At 45.3% G+C, this 18,336-nt stretch overlaps 1 protein-coding gene across 6 annotated transcripts in view; it reads left to right on the top strand.

Annotated features, from left to right (window-relative positions):
* sfi1 (SFI1 centrin binding protein) overlaps window positions 1–18,336 on the top strand; it is a 151,414-nt gene that overhangs the window by 127,016 nt on the left and 6,062 nt on the right. For 4 of the 6 annotated variants that reach the window (XM_041202035.1, XM_041202037.1, XM_041202034.1 and 1 more), the window contains 3 exons: window positions 707–869; window positions 4,943–5,051; window positions 16,872–16,971. In XM_041202035.1, the coding sequence (XP_041057969.1) occupies window positions 707–869; window positions 4,943–5,051; window positions 16,872–16,971 (372 nt within the window). Of the gene's footprint in view, window positions 1–706; window positions 870–3,743; window positions 3,910–4,942; window positions 5,052–16,871; window positions 16,972–18,336 lie in introns of those variants that run through there. The other 2 variants (XR_005944702.1, XM_041202036.1) reach the window with 2 other exon arrangements.

Here is an 18,336-nt window from a genome sequence, read left to right as displayed (position 1 = left end):
ACAGTACATATTTCACCACATTTCTACTTCTCTTTAGTTCTGAAGAAGAGTCATCTGCACTCGAAACGTTAACTCTGTCCTTCTCTCCACTGATGCTGTCAGACCTGCTGTGTTTTTCCAGCAATTTTTGTTTTTGTTTTAGATTTCCAGCATCCGCAGTATTTTGCTTTTAACTATATAGCTTTTCTCTCTTGCACAATAACAGTGAGTTTGATTGCATCTGAAGAAAGGTAATCCCTGAGGGTCTCAAAGTAAATTGTTCTCAAATGCACTTAGTGTAAGCATTCCCAGTAGTTCAAATTATACTGGCTAGCAGTGATTTCCTGAAAGGTCATGGGTCAACCTGACAAGCTGGACATTCAATCAATGAAGCACCATTATTGGATCAATCGATTTGCTCCATTGCAACCTCTTGACTGCTGAATATTGAGGGGGAGTCTGAGTGATGTCCTTATCAGCCAGAGCTGTCTAGGCCAGACAGCTGTTCAAGATGATTAATTGTGAAGCCTTTTGGGAAATATCTGAGATAAATGATGAGATACTGTGTATGTGAGAGTTTCATAGGAACATAGGACTTAGGAGCAGGAGTAGGCCATTCAACCCTTGAAGCCTGCTCCACCGCTCGAAAAGATCTCTTTCTGTTTGTGTTTTTGTAGGGGGCAAGAAGGGCAGTGGATCTAACTGAATGCTTCTGCTTTGATTTTAGACAAACGTGGATCTGAACAGGCATAGTGACTTCGCTGATGTTCACCAGATTCAACAGGACAAGAGGGTTTCGAGCAGGAAGTCGCACACAAATCCACAGTTGCTCTCGCCAGATGATTTCAGAGCCGGGTCAGGATGCTGTAACCTGGTTTTTCAGGACACGGGTAAATGGATAACTACCAGGAATATTTTTAATGAATAAAAACTTGTTGATTTTTGGATTAAATCAGTAACGACAGAAGCGATCCATCAAAAGAAGCTGATATTCAGCCAACACAATGTCAGCATGACAAATTCAGTACTACTGTAGCCAAAGTCCATCACATTATCAGCTTGACACTGTGGTAGCACTCTCTCCCCCAAGTTAAAAGATCATGGTTTCAATCCCCATTCCAGGATAAAATCAGAAACAGCAATACCTGGAAAAACTCAGCAGGTCTGGCAGCATCGGCAGAGAACAGCACAGTTGACATTTCGAGTCCTCATGACCCTTCAACAGAACTAAGTAAAAATAGGAAAGGGGTGAAATATAAGCTGGTTTAAGGGAGGGGGGGGGGTGGCGCGGTGTTGTTGGGACAAGCAGCCAGTAGTAGGTGGAGATAACCAAAAGATGTCACAGACAAAAGGACATAAGGTGTTGAAGGTGGTGATATTATCTAAAGGAATGTGCTAATTAAGAGTAGAAAGCAGGACAGACAAGGTACAGATAGATCTAGGGGTGGGGTGAAGGAATACTAAAAGGGCTAAAAGGTAGAGATAAATAATGGGTGGAAATACATTTAAAAATAATGGAAATAGGTGGGAAAAGAAAAATCTATATAAATTATTGGAAAAAACAAAAAGGAGGGGAAAGAAACGGAAAGGGGGTGGGGATGGAGGAGAGAGTTCAAGATCTAAAATTGTTGAACTCAGTACTCAGTCCGGAAGGCAGTAAAGTGCCTAGTCGGAAGATGAGGTGCTGTTCCTCCTGTTTGCGTTGAGCTTCACTGGAATAATGCAGCAAACCAAGGATGGACATGTGGGCAAGAGAGCAGGCTGGAGTGTTGAAATGGCAAGCGACAGGGAGGTCTGGGTAATGCTTGCGGACAGACCGAAGGTGTTCTGCAAAGCGGTCACCCAGTCTGCGTTTGGTCTCTCCAATGTAGAGGAAACCGCATTGGGAGCAACGAATGCAGTAGACTAAGTTGAGGAAAGTGCAAGTGAAATGCTGCTTCACTTGAAAGGAGTGTTTGGGCCCTTGGACGGTAAGGAGAGAGGAAGTGAAGGGGCAGGTGTTGCACCTTCTGTGGTTGCATGGTAAGGTGCCGTGGGAGGGGGTTGAGGAGTAGAGGGTGATGGAGGAGTGAACCAGGGTGTCATGGAGGGAACGATCCCTACGGAATGCCGCCAGGGGGGGTGAAGGGAAGATGTGTTTGGTGGTGGCATCATGCTGGAGTTGGCGGAAATGGCGGAGGATGATACTTTGAATGTGGAGGCTGGTGGGGTGATAAGTGAGGACAAGGGGGACCCTATCATGTTTCTGGGAGGGAGGAGAAGGCGTGAGGATGTACGGGAGATGGGCCGGACACAGTTGAGGGCCCTGTCAAACACCATGGGCGGAAAACCTCGGTTAATGAAGAATGAGGACATGTCAGAGGAACTGTTTTTGAAAGTGGCATTATCAGAACAGATGCGACGGAGGCGAAGGAACTGAGAGAATGGGATGGAGTCCTTACAGGAAGCGGGGTGTGAGGAGCTGTAGTCGAGGTAGCTGTGGGAGTTGGTAGGCTTGTAATGGATATTGAATAATTGAACTTCCCTTCCCTTCCTTGACCTCACTGTCTCAATTTCTGCTGATAGACTGTCCACCAATATCCATTACAAGCCTTCCAACTCCCACAAGGAGGGATCGTTCCCTCCGTGACACTCTGGTCCACTCCTCCATCACCCCCTACTCCTCAACCCCCTCCCACGGCACCTTCCCATGCAACCGCAGAAGATGCAACACCTGCCCCTTCACTTCCTCTCTCCTCACCCTCCAAGGGCCCAAACACTCCTTTCAAGTGAAGCAGCATTTCACTTGCATTTCCCCCAACTTAGTCTACTGCATTCGTTGCTCCCAATGTGGTTTCCTTTACATTGGAGAGACCAAACGCAGACTGGGTGACCGCTTTGCAAAATGCCTTCAGTCTGTCCGCAAGAATGACCCAGACCTCCCTGTCGCTTGCCATTTCAACACTCCACCCTGCTCTCATGCCCACATGTCTGTCCTTGGCTTGCTACAAACAGCACCTCATCTTCCGTCTAGGCACTTTACAGCCTTCCGGACTGAATATTGAGTTCAACAATTTTAGATCATGAACTCTCTCCTCCATCCCCACCCCCTTTCCATTTCTTCCCCGTCCTTTTTGTTTTTTCTCATAATTTATATAGATTTTTCTTTTCCCACCTATCTCCATTATTTCTAAATGTGTTTCCACCCATTGTTTATCTCTACCTTTTAGCCCTTTTAGTATTCCTTCACCCCACCCCCATTAGGGCTATCTGTACCTTGTCTGTCCTGCTTTCTACTCTTAATTAGCACATTCCTTTAGATAATATCACCACCTTCAACACCTCTTTGTCCTTTTGTCTGTGACATCTTTTGGTTATCTCCACCTATTACTGGCTGCTTGTCCCAACAACCCCCCACACCCCCTTAAACCAGCTTATATTTCACCCCTTTCCTATTTTTACTTAGTTCTGTTGAAGGGTCATGAGGACTCGAAATGTCAACTGTGCTGTTCTCTGCCGATGCTGCCAGACCTGCTGAGTTTTTCCAGGTGTTTCTGTTTTTGTTTTGGATTTCCAGTATCTGCAGTTCTTTGCTTTTAACCCATTCCAGGATGTGAATCCTAAACAAAAACAAAATACCTGGAAAAACTCAGCAGGTCTGGAGCTTTTAGCAGTTTTTTGCTTTTATCTATGTGAATCCTAATCTGGTCTCACATTTCAGTAACCATTCAGTACTTAAGGGAGTGTTTCAGATAAAATGTTAAACAGAGGCTTTGCCTATTCAGGTGGAAGTAAAAGATGCAGTGATTCTGTTTTGAAAAAGAGCAAAGGAGTGTGGGGAATCTCTGTCCTGTCCATCATTACTTCACAAACAATACAACCGACTTCCTGATGGTTCTGCTGAAGGGTCATGAGCACTCGAAACGTCAACTCTTTTCTTCTCCGCCTATGCTGCCAGACCTGCTGAGTTTTTCCAGGTAATTCTGTTTTTGTTTTGGATTTCCAGCATCCGCAGTTTTTTGTTTTTGTTTTTACGACTTTCTGATTGCTGTTTGTGGGATGTTGCTGTGTGCAAATTGGCTACTGTATTTGCCGACAAACCAATGATGCCTACACTTGAAAAGCAAAGGCTGTGGAACTTTGTGATGTGCCGAGCTTGTGAAAGGCCCTTATGTAAATATAAGCATTCCTCCCTCCCTGTTGTACTCCAACCTTTGATGTGTTGTTTCTGTGTTTCTCTCCGTGTCTGGATGGACACTCGGGTTGAATCATGAATTGACATATTGATAAGGCTAAGAACAGTCCAGAATAAGAAAATTCAAACCAAACAAGTAAGGAATATAAAGTGCATTAGAACTGAGTTACCTGAATTACCAGGTCTTCACAGCTCCAAATGGCCCACGATAATTTTATTATTCATGGTTGAGGGTTTTCAACAGAGCAACTGGAATGGGTTTAACTACTAATGCGTGAATTTGCATACTAATGCTTTCGCTCTTGTTTTCTTTCTTGAGTTAAAAGAAGCATAATGAATTATGAAGCTTCTGACCTAATGAAGGAGTTGTAAAGCCGGCCTAAAATTAGAGCCTCACAGATTTGTTTGCTCCACATCAAAATCACTTCTTCACACCAAAATCACACTATTCTTCCACATTCTGAGAGATTAGTGCAAACTGTAATGTGATGCTGATCCTGGGACTTTATATAATGAGGAACTACATGCATCGTCATCTATCTGTAACATCACAAGCACATTTACATGCACCCTCTAAACACAAGCGATCAGGTTAATCTAGGGTGTGTACAGAATGCCCAACATTGCAAAGAATGAAGTTAGTGTAAGTGATGTCTCTTTTTTTTTTGCTGTGATGTTTTGAATATTTCCTGTGAAGGTCAGCCTTCCTTTTTTGAGGAAGAAAATCCCAACTCTGCTTCAGAGTGCCACACGTGGTTAATTCTTTTTGCTCTCTCCCCTGCCCCTAAGATTCAGATGATGATTTTGATGGATATAATCAGCAATGCCAGCTAGAGGCAGAACTACAGGGAATACGTCAGGAGATGCAGCGTTTCCATGACAACAAACAGAACCTGAGGTGGGTTGTTGGGTAAGCTGTCTGATTTCAGCTCCTCTTATCACTGGAGCAGCTTAGCGACACACTATGTAATCCACTTCTGGAGGACATTTGTTCCCAGGCACCTCTGCCAGTTCAGATACTCAACAAGGATTAGTGGATTTGTAAGGGTAGTTAAGTTGGTCAGTAACTGGGAGAATCTGACGTGTTTGTTCTTCATAATTCTCCTAATTGTTAAAGCTGTGCTGCTAGGTTTCACTCTGAGTTGAAATCCAGGTTTGTTTGAATTTGAACTAAGGCAGAATAAGAACAAAATGAGAAACAGTCATTCATTGAATCAGAGAATAGTTACAGCATAAAGAGGCCATTTGGTCTGTCATGTCTGTGCTGGCCCTCTGAAGGAGCAGTTCACCTTGTGTCACCCCCTTGCTTTTTCCTTGAACCCTGTAAATTTTTCCTCTTCAGTAAGAATGACCCAATTCTCTTTTGAAAGCCATGATTGAAGCTGCCTCCACAACATTCTCAGGTATTGCATTCCAGATTCTAACCACTCGCTGTGTGAAGAAGTTTTTCCTCATGTCGCCATTGCTTCTCTTGCCAATTACCTTAAATCTGCGTCATCTTGTTCCCAAACCTTCCACCAATGGGAACAGTTTCTTCCTATCTACTCTGTTCAGACTCCTCATGATTTTAAATATCTCTACCAAATCTCTTAAACTTTTTTCCAAGGAGAGCTGTCCCAACTTATTGAATTCATCTACGTAACTGAAGTCTCTCATCCTTGGAACCATTCTGGTGAATCTTTTCTGCATCATCTCAAATGCTCATTGAAGCTCCTCTCTCTAGAACACTAACTCTCCCACTCCAAAGATGAACACTTAAAACCTAGGCTGACACTCCAGTGCAGTACGGAGAGCGTGCTGCATTTTAAGAGCTGCTGCCGTTCAAATGAGGTGTAAGGTGAATGTAAAAGATTCCATAGCACTATTTTGGAGAAAAGCAGTGGAATTATCTCTGATGTCCTGGCCAATATTTATCACTCAATCAACATTGCAAAATACAGATTGCCTGTTGCTCTTTGTGGGAGTTTGCTGTGCACAAATTGGCTTTTGTGTTTCCTACATTCCAACAGTGCAACACCACCATCTGCAAGTTCCCCTCCAAACCACACACAATCCTGATTTGGAAATATATCGCCGTTCCTTCACTGTCACTGGGTCAAAATCCTGGAACTCCCTTCCTAACAACACTGTGGGTGTACCTACAACACATGGACTGCAGAGGTTCAAGAAGGCAGCTCACCACCACCTTCTCAAGGGCAATTAGGGATGGACAATAAATGATTGCCCAGCCAGTGAAGTCATATCCCATGAACGAATAAAAAAAATTGTCAGAAGTATTTAATTGGTTATAAAATGCTTTGGGAATGTCCCGAGGTCATGAAAGATGCAATGTAAATGCAAGTTTGTCTTTTATTTTTGCAGCTATCCTCATTTTGACTTTCACAGAATCACAGAATCTCACAGTGCAGAAGAGGCCCTTCGGCCCATCGAGTCTGCACCGACACGTGAGAAACACCTGACCCACCTACCTAATCTCATTTACCAGCACTTGGCCCATAGTCTTGTATGTTATGACATGCCAAGTGCTCATCCAGGTAATTTTTAAAGGATGTGAGGCAACCCGCCTCTGCCACCCTCCCAGGCAGTGCATTCCAGACCATCACCACCCTCTAGATAAAAAAAGTTTTTCCTCACATCCCCCCGAAACCTCCTGCCCCTCACCTTGAACTTTGTCCCCTCGTGACTGACCCTTCAACTAAGTGGAACAGCTGCTCCCTATCCACCCTGTCCTTGCCCCTCATAATCTTGTACACCTCGATTGCTCAATAATTTTGACTTGACTAGCTTGCCAAATTTTGACCAGGCTTCATTGAAGAAGTTTTAAAACTATTTTTCATACATTCTTCTTCTCTAATTTTCTGGTTTAATATAAATTGGTTGGTTAACCTATTTGTGCCATTTAATATTTTGTGTATGTCTTTGACTAGTTCCTTTCTGGACTGTAAAGATTGAGTTAAAAACAAAAAAACTGCGGATGCTGGAAATCCAAAACAAAAACAGAATTACCTGGAAAAACTCAGCAGGTCTGGCAGCATCGGCGGAGAAGAAAAGAGTTGACGTTTCGAGTCCTCATGACCCTTCGACAGAACTTGAGTTAGAGTCTAAGAAAGAGTTGAAATATAAGCTGGTTTAAGGTGTGTGTGTGGGGGGCGGAGGGATAGAGAGACAGAGAGGTGGAGGGGGGTGGTGTGGTTGTAGGGACAAATAAGCAGTGATAGAAGCAGATCATCAAAAGATGTCAACGACAATAGTACAATAGAACACATAGGTGTTAAAGTTGGTGATATTATCTAAACGAATGTGCTAATTAAGAATGGATGGTAGGGCACTCAAGGTATAGCTCTAGTGGGGTTTTTTTTTTTTATTTTTTTTTTATAATGGAAATAGGTGGGAAAAGGAAAATCTTTATAATTTATTGGAAAAAAAAAGGAAGGGGGAAACAGAAAGGGGGTGGGGATGGGGGAGGGAGCTCACGACCTAAAGTTGTTGAATTCAATATTCAGTCCGGAAGGCTGTAAAGTCCCTAGTCGGAAGATGAGGTGTTGTTCCTCCAGTTTGCGTTGGGCTTCACTGGAACAATGCAGCAAGCCAAGGACAGACATGTGGGCAAGAGAGCAGGGTGGAGTGTTAAAATGGCAAGCGACAGGGAGGTTTGGGTCATTCTTGCGGACAGACCGCAGGTGTTCTGCAAAGCGGTCGCCCAGTTTACGTTTGGTCTCTCCAATGTAGAGGAGACCACATTGGGAGCAACGAATGCAGTAGACTAAGTTGGGGAAAATGCAAGTGAAATGCTGCTTCACTTGAAAGGAGTGTTTGGGTCCTTGGATGGTGAGGAGAGAGGAAGTGAAGGGGCAGGTGTTGCATCTTTTGCGTGGGCATGGGGTGGTGCCATAGGAGGGGGTTGAGGAGTAGGGGGTGATGGAGGAGTGGACCAGGGTGTCCCGGAGGGAGCGATCCCTACGGAATGCCGATAAGGGGGCTGAATGGAAGATGTGTTTGGTGGTGGCATCATGCTGGAGTTGGCGGAAATGGCGGAGGAAGATCCTTTGAATGCGGAGACTGGTGGGGTGATAAGTGAGGACAAGGGGGACCCTATCATGTTTCTGGGAGGGAGGAGAAGGCGTGAGGGCGGATGCGCGGGAGATGGGCCGGACACAGTTGAGGGCCCTGTCAACGACCGTGGGTGGAAAACCTCGGTTAAGGAAGAAGGAGGACATGTCAGAGGAACTGTTTTTGAATGTAGCATCATCGAAACAGATGCGACGGAGGCGAAGGAACTGAGAGAATGGGATGGAGTCCTTACAGGAAGCGGGGTGTGAGGAGCTGTAGTCGAGATAGCTGTGGGAGTCGGTGGGTTTGTAATGGATATTGGTGGACAGTCTATCACCTGCGATTGAGACAGAGAGGTCAAGGAAGGGAAGGGAAGTGTCAGAGATGGACCACGTGAAAATGATGGAGGGGTGGAGATTGGAAGCAAAATTAATAAATTTTTCCAAGTCCCGACGAGAGCATGAAGCGACACCGAAATAATCATCGATGTACCGGAGAAAGAGTTGTGGAAGGGGGCCGGAGTAGGACTGGAACAAGGAATGTTCCACATACCCCATAAAGAGACAGGCATAGCTGGGGCCCATGCGGGTACCCATAGCCACACCTTTTATTTGGAGGAAGTGAGAGGAGTTGAAGGAGAAATTGTTCAGCGTGAGAACAAGTTCATCAGACGGAGGAGAGTAGTGGTGGATGGGGATTGTTCGGGCCTCTGTTCGAGGAAGAAGCTAAGGGCCCTCAGACCATCGTGGTGGGGGATGGAGGTGTAGAGGGATTGGACGTCCATGGTGAAGAGGAAGCGGTTGGGGCCAGGGAACTGGAAATTGTTGATGTGACGTAAGGTGTCAGAGGAATCACGGATGTAGGTGGGAAGGGACTGGACAAGGGGAGAGAGAAGGGAGTCAAGATAACGAGAAATGAATTCTGTGGGGCAGGAGCAAGCTGAGACGATCGGTCTACTGGGGCAGTTCTGTTTGTGGATTTTGGGTAGGAGATAGAAGCGGGCCGTCCGAGGTTGGGCGACTATCAGGTTGGAAGCTGTGGGAGGGAGATCCCCAGAGGAGATGAGGTCAGTGACAGTCCTGGAAACAATGGCTTGATGTTCAGTGGTGGGGTCATGGTCCAGGGAGAGGTAGGAGGAAGTGTCTGTGAGTTGACGCTCAGCCTCCGCGAGGTAGAGGTCAGTGCGCCAGACAACAACAGCACCACCCTTGTCAGCGGGTTTGATGACAATGTCAGGGTTGGACCTGAGAGAATGGAGTGCAGTAAGTTCAGAGAGAGACAGGTTAGAATGAGTGAGAGGAGCAGAGAAATTGAGACGACTAACGTCGCGCCGACAGTTCTCAATGAAAAGATCGAGAGAAGGTAAGAATCCAGAGGGAGGGGTCCAGGTGGAGGGAGAATATTGGAGATGGGTAAAAGGATCCGTTGAACTGGGAGAGGACTCCTGCTCAAAGAAGTGAGCCCGGAGACGAAGACGGCGGAAGAAGAGTTCAGTATCATGCCGAGCCCGAAATTCATTGAGGTGAGGGCGTAAGGGTATGAAACTAAGTCCTTTGCTGAGCACTGAACGTTCAGCATCGGAGAGGGGAAGGTCAGGGGGTATAGTGAATACATGGCTAGGGTTGGGATTGGTAGAAAGGGTGGGGACGGAGGGACAGGCAGGGGTGGAGGGTCCTAGATGGGTGTTGGTGTCGATGAGTTGTTGGAGCTTGCGTTCCTTAGCACTTGAGAGAAAGAGAAAAAGTTTCTTGTTGAGGCGTCGGATGAGCCGAAGGATAAAATGAAACTGGGGGCACGCGCAGCTTTGAAAAAGGATACGGCGGTGCTGCTGGAGGGACTGTCACTGCTCTTCAAGAAATGCCTACCTCCTTGAACAAGTTCTGTTCCTCTCTGCGACAAGATTTCCGTATCTCTCTGTTGTCTTGCTCACCTTCCTTGCTTTCCATTTCCCTCCTAGTGTTTGACAAGGTGTTTACTAAAACCCGCTTTCACAGCCATATCTCCTTTCTCAGTGACTGTCTCCGTCTCCGACTTACCCCACGTGGATTTCAACTGAAATTCCACCCCTCATGTTTCGAACCCACCCAGGATTACAGGTATCTCCGGGACATAAAACGTTTCTCGGACTGCTGTTCCCGTCACATTCTGAAATCCACACTCAGTGCCATGCGCCGCCATATGAACACACTCGACCTCTCCCTCCAGCAGCACCGCCGTACCCTTTTTCAAAGCTGCGCGTGCCCCCAGTTTCATTTTATCCTTCGGCTCATCCGACGCCTCAACAAGAAACTTTTTCTCTTTCTCTCAAGTGCTAAGGAACGCAAGCTCCAACAACTCATCGACACCACCCATCTAGGACCCTCCAGCCCTGCCTGTCCCTCCGTCCCCACCCTTTCTACCAATCCCAACCCCAGCCGTGTATTCACTATACCCCCTGACCTTCCCCTCTCCGATGCTGAACGTTCAGTGCTCAGCAAAGGACTTAGTTTCATACCCTTACGCCCTCACCTCAATGAATTTCGGGCTCGGCATGATACTGAACTCTTCTTCCACCGTCTTCGTCTCCGGGCTCACTTCTTTGGGCAGGAGTCCTCTCCCAGTTCAACGGATCCTTTTACCCATCTCCAATATTCTCCCTCCACCTGGACCCCTCCCTCTGGATTCTTACCTTCTCTCGATCTTTTCATTGAGAACTGTCGGCGCGACATTAGTCGTCTCAATTTCTCTGCTCCTCTCACTCATTCTAACCTGTCTCTCTCTGAACTTACTGCACTCCATTCTCTCAGGTCCAACCCTGACATTGTCATCAAACCCGCTGACAAGGGTGGTGCTGTTGTTGTCTGGCGCACTGACCTCTACCTCGCGGAGGCTGAGCGTCAACTCACAGACACTTCCTCCTACCTCTCCCTGGACCATGACCCCACCACTGAACATCAAGCCATTGTTTCCAGGACTGTCACTGACCTCATCTCCTCTGGGGATCTCCCTCCCACAGCTTCCAACCTGATAGTCGCCCAACCTCGGACGGCCCGCTTCTATCTCCTACCCAAAATCCACAAACAGAACTGCCCCGGTAGACCGATCGTCTCAGCTTGCTCCTGCCCCACAGAACTCATTTCTCGTTATCTTGACTCCCTTCTCTCTCCCCTTGTCCAGTCCCTTCCCACCTACATCCGTGATTCCTCTGACACCTTACGTCACATCAACAATTTCCAGTTCCCTGGCCCCAACCGCTTCCTCTTCACCATGGACGTCCAATCCCTCTACACCTCCATCCCCCACCAGGATGGTCTGAGGGCCCTTAGCTTCTTCCTCGAACAGAGGCCGGAACAATCCCCATCCACCACTACTCTCCTCCGTCTGGCTGAACTTGTTCTCACGCTGAACAATTTCTCCTTCAACTCCTCTCACTTCCTCCAAATAAAAGGTGTGGCTATGGGTACCCGCATGGGCCCCAGCTATGCCTGTCTCTTTATGGGGTATGTGGAACATTCCTTGTTCCAGTCCTACTCCGGCCCCCTTCCACAACTCTTTCTCCGGTACATCGATGATTACTTCGGTGTCGCTTCATGCTCTCGTCAGGACTTGGAAAAATTTATTAATTTTGCTTCCAGTCTCCACCCCTCCATCATTTTCACGTGGTCCATCTCTGACACTTCCCTTCCCTTCCTTGACCTCTCTGTCTCAATCTCTGGTGATAGACTGTCCACCAATATCCATTACAAACCCACCGACTCCCACAGCTATCTCGACTACAGCTCCTCACACCCCGCTTCCTGTAAGGACTCCATCCCATTCTCTCAGTTCCTTCGCCTCCGTCGCATCTGTTCCGATGATGCTACATTCAAAAACAGTTCCTCTGACATGTCCTCCTTCTTCCTTAACTGAGGTTTTCCACCCACGGTCGTTGACAGGGCCCTCAACCATGTCCGGCCCATCTCCCGCGCATCCGCCCTCACGCCTTCTCCTCCCTCCCAGAAACATGATAGGGTCCCCCTTGTCCTCACTTATCACCCCACCAGCCTCCGCATTCAAAGGATCTTCCTCCGCCATTTCCGCCAACTCCAGCATGATGCCACCACCAAACACATCTTCCATTCACCCCCCTTATCGGCATTCCGTAGGGATCGCTCCCTCCGGGACACCCTGGTACACTCCTCCATCACCCCCTACTCCTCAACCCCCTCCTATGGCACCACCCCATGCCCACGCAAAAGATGCAACACCTGCCCCTTCAGTTCCTCTCTCCTCACCGTCCAAGGACCCAAACACTCCTTTCAAGTGAAGCAGCATTTCACTTGCATTTTCCCCAACTTAGTCTACTGCATTCGTTGCTCCCAATGTGGTCTCCTCTACATTGGAGAGACCAAACGTAAACTGGGCGACCGCTTTGCAGAACACCTGCGGTCTGTCCGCAAGAATGACCCAAACCTCCCTGTCGCTTGCCATTTTAACACTCCACCCTGCTCTCTTGCCCACATGTCTGTCCTTGGCTTGCTGCATTGTTCCAGTGAAGCCCAACGCAAACTGGAGGAACAACACCTCATCTTCCGACTAGGGACTTTCCAGCCTTCCGGACTGAATATTGAATTCAACAACTTTAGGTCGTGAGCTCCCTCCCCCATCCCCACCCCCTTTCTGTTTCCCCCTTCCCTTTTTTTTCCAATAAATTATAAAGATTTTCCTTTTCCCACCTATTTCCATTATAAAAAAAACCCCCACTAGAGCTATACCTTGAGTGCCCTACCATCCATTCTTAATTAGCACATTCGTTTAGATAATATCACCAACTTTAACTTTAACACCTATGTGTTCTATTGTACTATTGTCGTTGACATCTTTTGATGATCTGCTTCTATCACTGCTTGTTTGTCCCTACAACCACACCACTCCACTCCACCTCTCTGTCTCTCGATCTCTCCGTCCCCCACACACACACCTTAAACCAGCTTATATTTCAACTCTTTCTTGGACTCAAACTCAAGTTCTGTCGAAGGGTCATGAGGACTCGAAACGTCAACTCTTTTCTTCTCCGCCGATGCTGCCAGACCTGCTGAGTTTTTCCAGGTAATTCTGTTTTTGTTTTGTAAAGATTGAGTGCCTGATTTATACCTCATCCCTTTTGACTTGTTGATCTTCTCTGCACTGTCTCCTGTACACTGACATATTTTTGTGTTCCACTCCACATATGCACAGTGCTGCAAATATGTGATCTGATTAGTGGAGCTGAAATGATCAGAACTTGCAGTAAACCAGAGCTATTTCTTACTAAGTTACTCTATAGTCATTACTTCAGTGTACCCCCAATATTAGTTTCCATTATCAGGTGTGATTGCTTAGTTCAGATTGATGCATTTAACTCTGGGATCTATGCTTGCATGCTTTCAGTTCTGCTTCACAGGTTCCCAATGATTCTTCCATGATGATGGCTGACCCTACCAATTTCCTCACTGACCTTCTTCAGGGGCACATCCTTTCTGGCTTGGGATACTTGTTGGTTCTCAGATCCATTAACATAGCAAGTACCTCTGCCATGCTTATTTCAAACTTCTTTTGGATTGGATAGACGTCTCACAAACAATGAGTAGCAAGTCTGTGTGATCCTCTGATGAATACTTTTAGAAAACAGTTATTTGAGATTTTAATTACTCTGTTCAATTTATGCAGCAGCATTAACCTTTAGAATTCTAATTTTCTTTCTAACCACGATCTTCAGTTATAGAACAAGACAGCATAGTAGGAGATTATTCAGCTCGTTGTGCCTGTGTTAGCTCTTTGATCTATCTAAATAGTCCTACTTCCCTGCTTTTGCACCTCATCCCTGTAATTTTTTTCTTCTTTAAGTGTTTATCCAATACCCTTTTGAAAGTTCCTATTGAATCTGCTTCCATCACCCTTTCATTGCATTCCTGATCATCGTAACTCTGAATAAAAAAAAAATTCTCAACTCGTTCCTGGCTTTTTTGCTAATTATCTTAAATCTAGTTACCAATCCTCTTACTGGTGCACACAGTTTCTTCCTATCTACTATATCAAAGCCCCTAAGAATTTTCAACACCTCTTCCAAATCTTTCCTTTTAAACCTCTCTACTGTAAATAGAACAATTCCAACTTCTCTAGTCTTTCCATATAATTGAACTCACCAAAGTTCCTTCGATAGCACCTTCCAAACCCTATCTTTTACACATCTATTCAAGAAAGGAAGGAGACAGAAAATAGGAAAGTATAGACTGGTTAGTCTAACATCTGTCATTGGGAAAATTCTTGAATTCACTAAGGAAATAGTAGTAGTACATTTAAAAAAAAATCATAGCACAATAAAGCTGAGCTAACATGGATTTATTAAAGGAATATAGTGTTTCGCAAATTTATAGAGTTTTACCATCTAGAAGGACAAGGGCAACAGACACATGGGAACACCACCACCTGCAAATTCCCCTTCAAGTCATTCACCATCCTGACTTGGAAATATATTGCTGTTCCTTCACTATCTTTGGGTCAAAATCCTGGAACTCCCTCATTATTAGCAGTGTGGCCCCATAAGCTCACGTGCACATGGACTACAGAGGTTCAAGAAAGTGGCTTACCACCACCACCTCAAGGGCATTTAGGGCTGGGCAATAAATGCTGGCCTCACCAGTGATGCCCACATCCCCTGAAACAATAAATAAGAGTTCTTTACAGCTGGGACTGGTCCAGTAAATTTCCAAGGCACCCTGTCTAAAGCCTTAAATGTATACATTATGCTAGAAAAATGCTGAATATTGTGCTTCATATCATTTGACTTGTTCTATTGGGCCCATTATTGCAACTGTTATTGTCCTTTTGCCTGTCTTGGTGGATCCTTCTATTCTCCTCATTGTTCCTGTCTCTTTTCATTGTTAACCTTGTACAGTCATTTTTATTTTTGCCTGTCTGCCCAGTTCCGTCAATCCTGATCACATTTACTGTCCTTGGATGTGTGTTCAGTAAAGATGTACAATGCTGTGAAGATTAGTAGCAGACCAGAAGATTGGGAAAAGCTTAGAAACCAGCAAAGGATGACTAAGGAAAATAATAAAGAGTGAGAAATAAGAGAATGAGAGAAAACTAGCAAGAAATTTAAAAATAGATAGTAAAAGCTTCTACAAGTATATAAAAGAGTAGCTGGAGTAAGCGTCGGTCCCTTCAAGAGTGAGACTGGGGAATTAATAATGGGAAACAAGGAAATATAAACTTTGAACAAGTATTTTGTATCCGTCTTCACAGTAGAAGACACAAGCATCCCAAGAATATTGGAAAATTAAGAGGCAAAAAGGAGGTAACTTAAAACAATCTCTAACACTAGTGAAAAAGTACTGGGAAAACTAATGGGAACTAAAGGTTGACAAGTCCCCTCTACCTGATGGCTTGCATCCTAGTGTCTTAAAAGAATTGGCTACAGAGATAGTGAATGCATTGGCTGTAATCTTCCAAAATTCCCAAGCTTCTGCAAAGATCACAGTGATTGGAAAGTTGCAAATGTAACACATCTATTCAAGAAAGGAAGGAGACAGAAAATAGGCAAGTATAGACTGGTTAGTCTAACATCTGTCATTGGGAAAATTCTTGAATTCACAATTATGGGGGTAACATATTAATTAGCATGGCAGGAATGTGATGGGTTTTATCTGTTGAAAAAGTGAGGAGGGGCAGGTGGAGCAAAAGAGGTCAGGGATAGGTTCAATAGTGGGGGTGATTAAATGACAAAGGTATCATGGAACAAAAGGCAGAGGGAGTGGATATGATACTATTAAAGAAAAGAAGAATTGGTCTAGAGTAGGTGTGAATTGCAGAATAAAGGTCAGCACTGTCTGAAAGTAAAAGGCAGAATATGCTAATAGGATAAAGGTCAGCGCTGTCTGAAAGCAAAAACATAAGAACAAGATGTAGACTGGCACTGGTGGGGGAGGTGAGGGGGGAACAAAAATAAAAATTCAAAATAGAGGACAGAGCTCATGGTCTGAAATTTTTTAAAAATTCATTCATGGGACGTGGGCGTCACTGACTAGGCCAGCATTTCTTGCCCATCCCTAATTGTCCTTGAGAAGGTGGTGGTGAGCTGTTGTCTTGAACCACTGCTGTTGAACTCAAATGTAGAGTCCAGAAGGCTGTCAGGTGCCTAACTGGAAGATGAGGTTGCTTCTCTGAGCTTCACTGGAACATTATAGCAGGTCAAGGACAGAAATATGAACGTAGCAGCAAGATGAATTGAAATGGCAAGCGACCGAAAGGTCGGGGTCATGCTTGCAGACTAAGTGAAGATTTTCTGCAAAGCGGTGACCCAGTCTGCATTTGGCACCCCAAGTGTAGGGAAGACCTCATTGTGAGCAGCAAATACAATAGACTGAATTGAAAGAAGTACAAGTAAACCACTGCTACATCTGGTAGGAGTGTTTGGGGCCAGACGTGCTGAGATTTTCCAGCACTTTGTTTTTATTTCTGTATGTCCACTAGTTCTAACTCTGCTGCCTCATTTCTGTTTACATATTGTCAGCTCATTTTGAGCTGAGTGAATTCTCCCATTATTGCAGTTTATTTGTATATCTTTTCTGAGCTCCCCAGTGTATGGCAGAATGGAGGTAGCTTTATTCCACACCTAACTATGCTCCCAGGAATATAATATAAACACGCTTTATTGTTTTTATAGATCCTGGCGGAAACAGGCCTCTGTGCTCCGAAATTGGCTTCAAGTAAATTCTGCAGATAAGGGAGAGGAAATGTCAGAGATCAGACAGGAACTAAAGCAGGTAAATCAGTGCTGATTTAATAGATTCACAGGGGCTGAACTGAATGTGGTAAAAATGGTTAGTTTCACAAACATTATTCAGTCACATGGTACTTAGAGGCAAGTATTTCAAACTTGCAATACTCTTGAATCCTGGATAGAGAGTTAGGGGCGGACAGAGGCAGGGATTAATCAGGGATAGTCAACATGGCTTTGTCAGGGGGAGATTATGTCTAACAAATTTGATTGAATTTTTCGAGGAGATGACTAGTAGTGCAAATGAGGGTAGTGTAGTTGATGTAGTCTACTGAACTTCATTAAGGCTTTTGACAAGGTCCCCGCATGGTCAAGAAGGTAAAAGCCCATGGGATCCGGGGCAATTTGGCAAATTGGATCCAAAATTGGCTTAGTGGCAAGAGGCAGAGGGTGATGGTTGAAAGTTGTTTTTGCGATTGGAAGCCTGTGATGCGTGGTGTACCACAGGGATCGGTGCTGGGACCTTTGCTGTTTGTAGTGTAATGATTTAGACATGAATATAGGAGATACGATCAGTAAGTTCGCAGGTGACATGAAAATTGGGGGTATCGTAAGTAGTGAGAAGGAAAGCCTTAGAGTACAGGATGATGTAGATGGGTTGGTAAGATGGGCAGAGCAGTGGCAAATGGAATTTAATCCTGAGAAATGTGAGGTGATGCATTTTGGGAGGACTAACATGGCAAGGGAATACACAATGAATGGTAGGACCCTAGGAAGTACAAGGGATCAGAGCGACCTTGGTGTACATGTTCATAGATCCCTGAAGGCAGCAGTACAGGTAGATAAGGTGGTTAAGACGACATATGGGATACTTGCCTTTATTAGCCGAAGTGTAGAATATAAGAGCAGGGAGATTATGTTGGAGTTGTATAAAACGCTAATTAGGCCACAGCTGGAGTACTGCGTGCAGTTCTGGCCGCCTCACTATAGGAAGGATGTGACTGCACTGGAGAAAGTGCAGAGGAAATTCACCAGGATGTTGCCTGGGCTGTGTTTCAGCTATGAATAGATACTGGATAGGCTAGGGGTTATTTTCCTTAGAGCAGCGAAGGCTGAGGAGGGACCTGATAGAGGTATACAAAATTATGAGGGGCATTGATAGGGTAGACAGAAAGAAACCGTTCCCCTTAGCAGAGGTGTTAATAACCAGAGAGGTTTAGAGGGGATTTGAGGAAACATTTTTTCACTGAGGGTGGTTGGAATCTGGAACACACTGCCTGAGGGGGTGGTAGAGGCAGGAACCCTCACAACATTTAAGAAGTATTTAGATGAGCACTTGAAATGCCAAAGCATACAGGACTACAGGCCAAGTGTTGGAAAATGGGATTAGATTAGATAGGGGCTTGATGGC

This window comes from Carcharodon carcharias, chromosome 13, assembly GCF_017639515.1.
Source record: "Carcharodon carcharias isolate sCarCar2 chromosome 13, sCarCar2.pri, whole genome shotgun sequence".
In the NCBI taxonomy this organism is placed as follows: domain Eukaryota; kingdom Metazoa; phylum Chordata; class Chondrichthyes; order Lamniformes; family Lamnidae; genus Carcharodon; species Carcharodon carcharias.
Note: the sequence above shows the minus strand (reverse complement) of the source record. Positions and strands in the feature narration are given on the sequence as shown.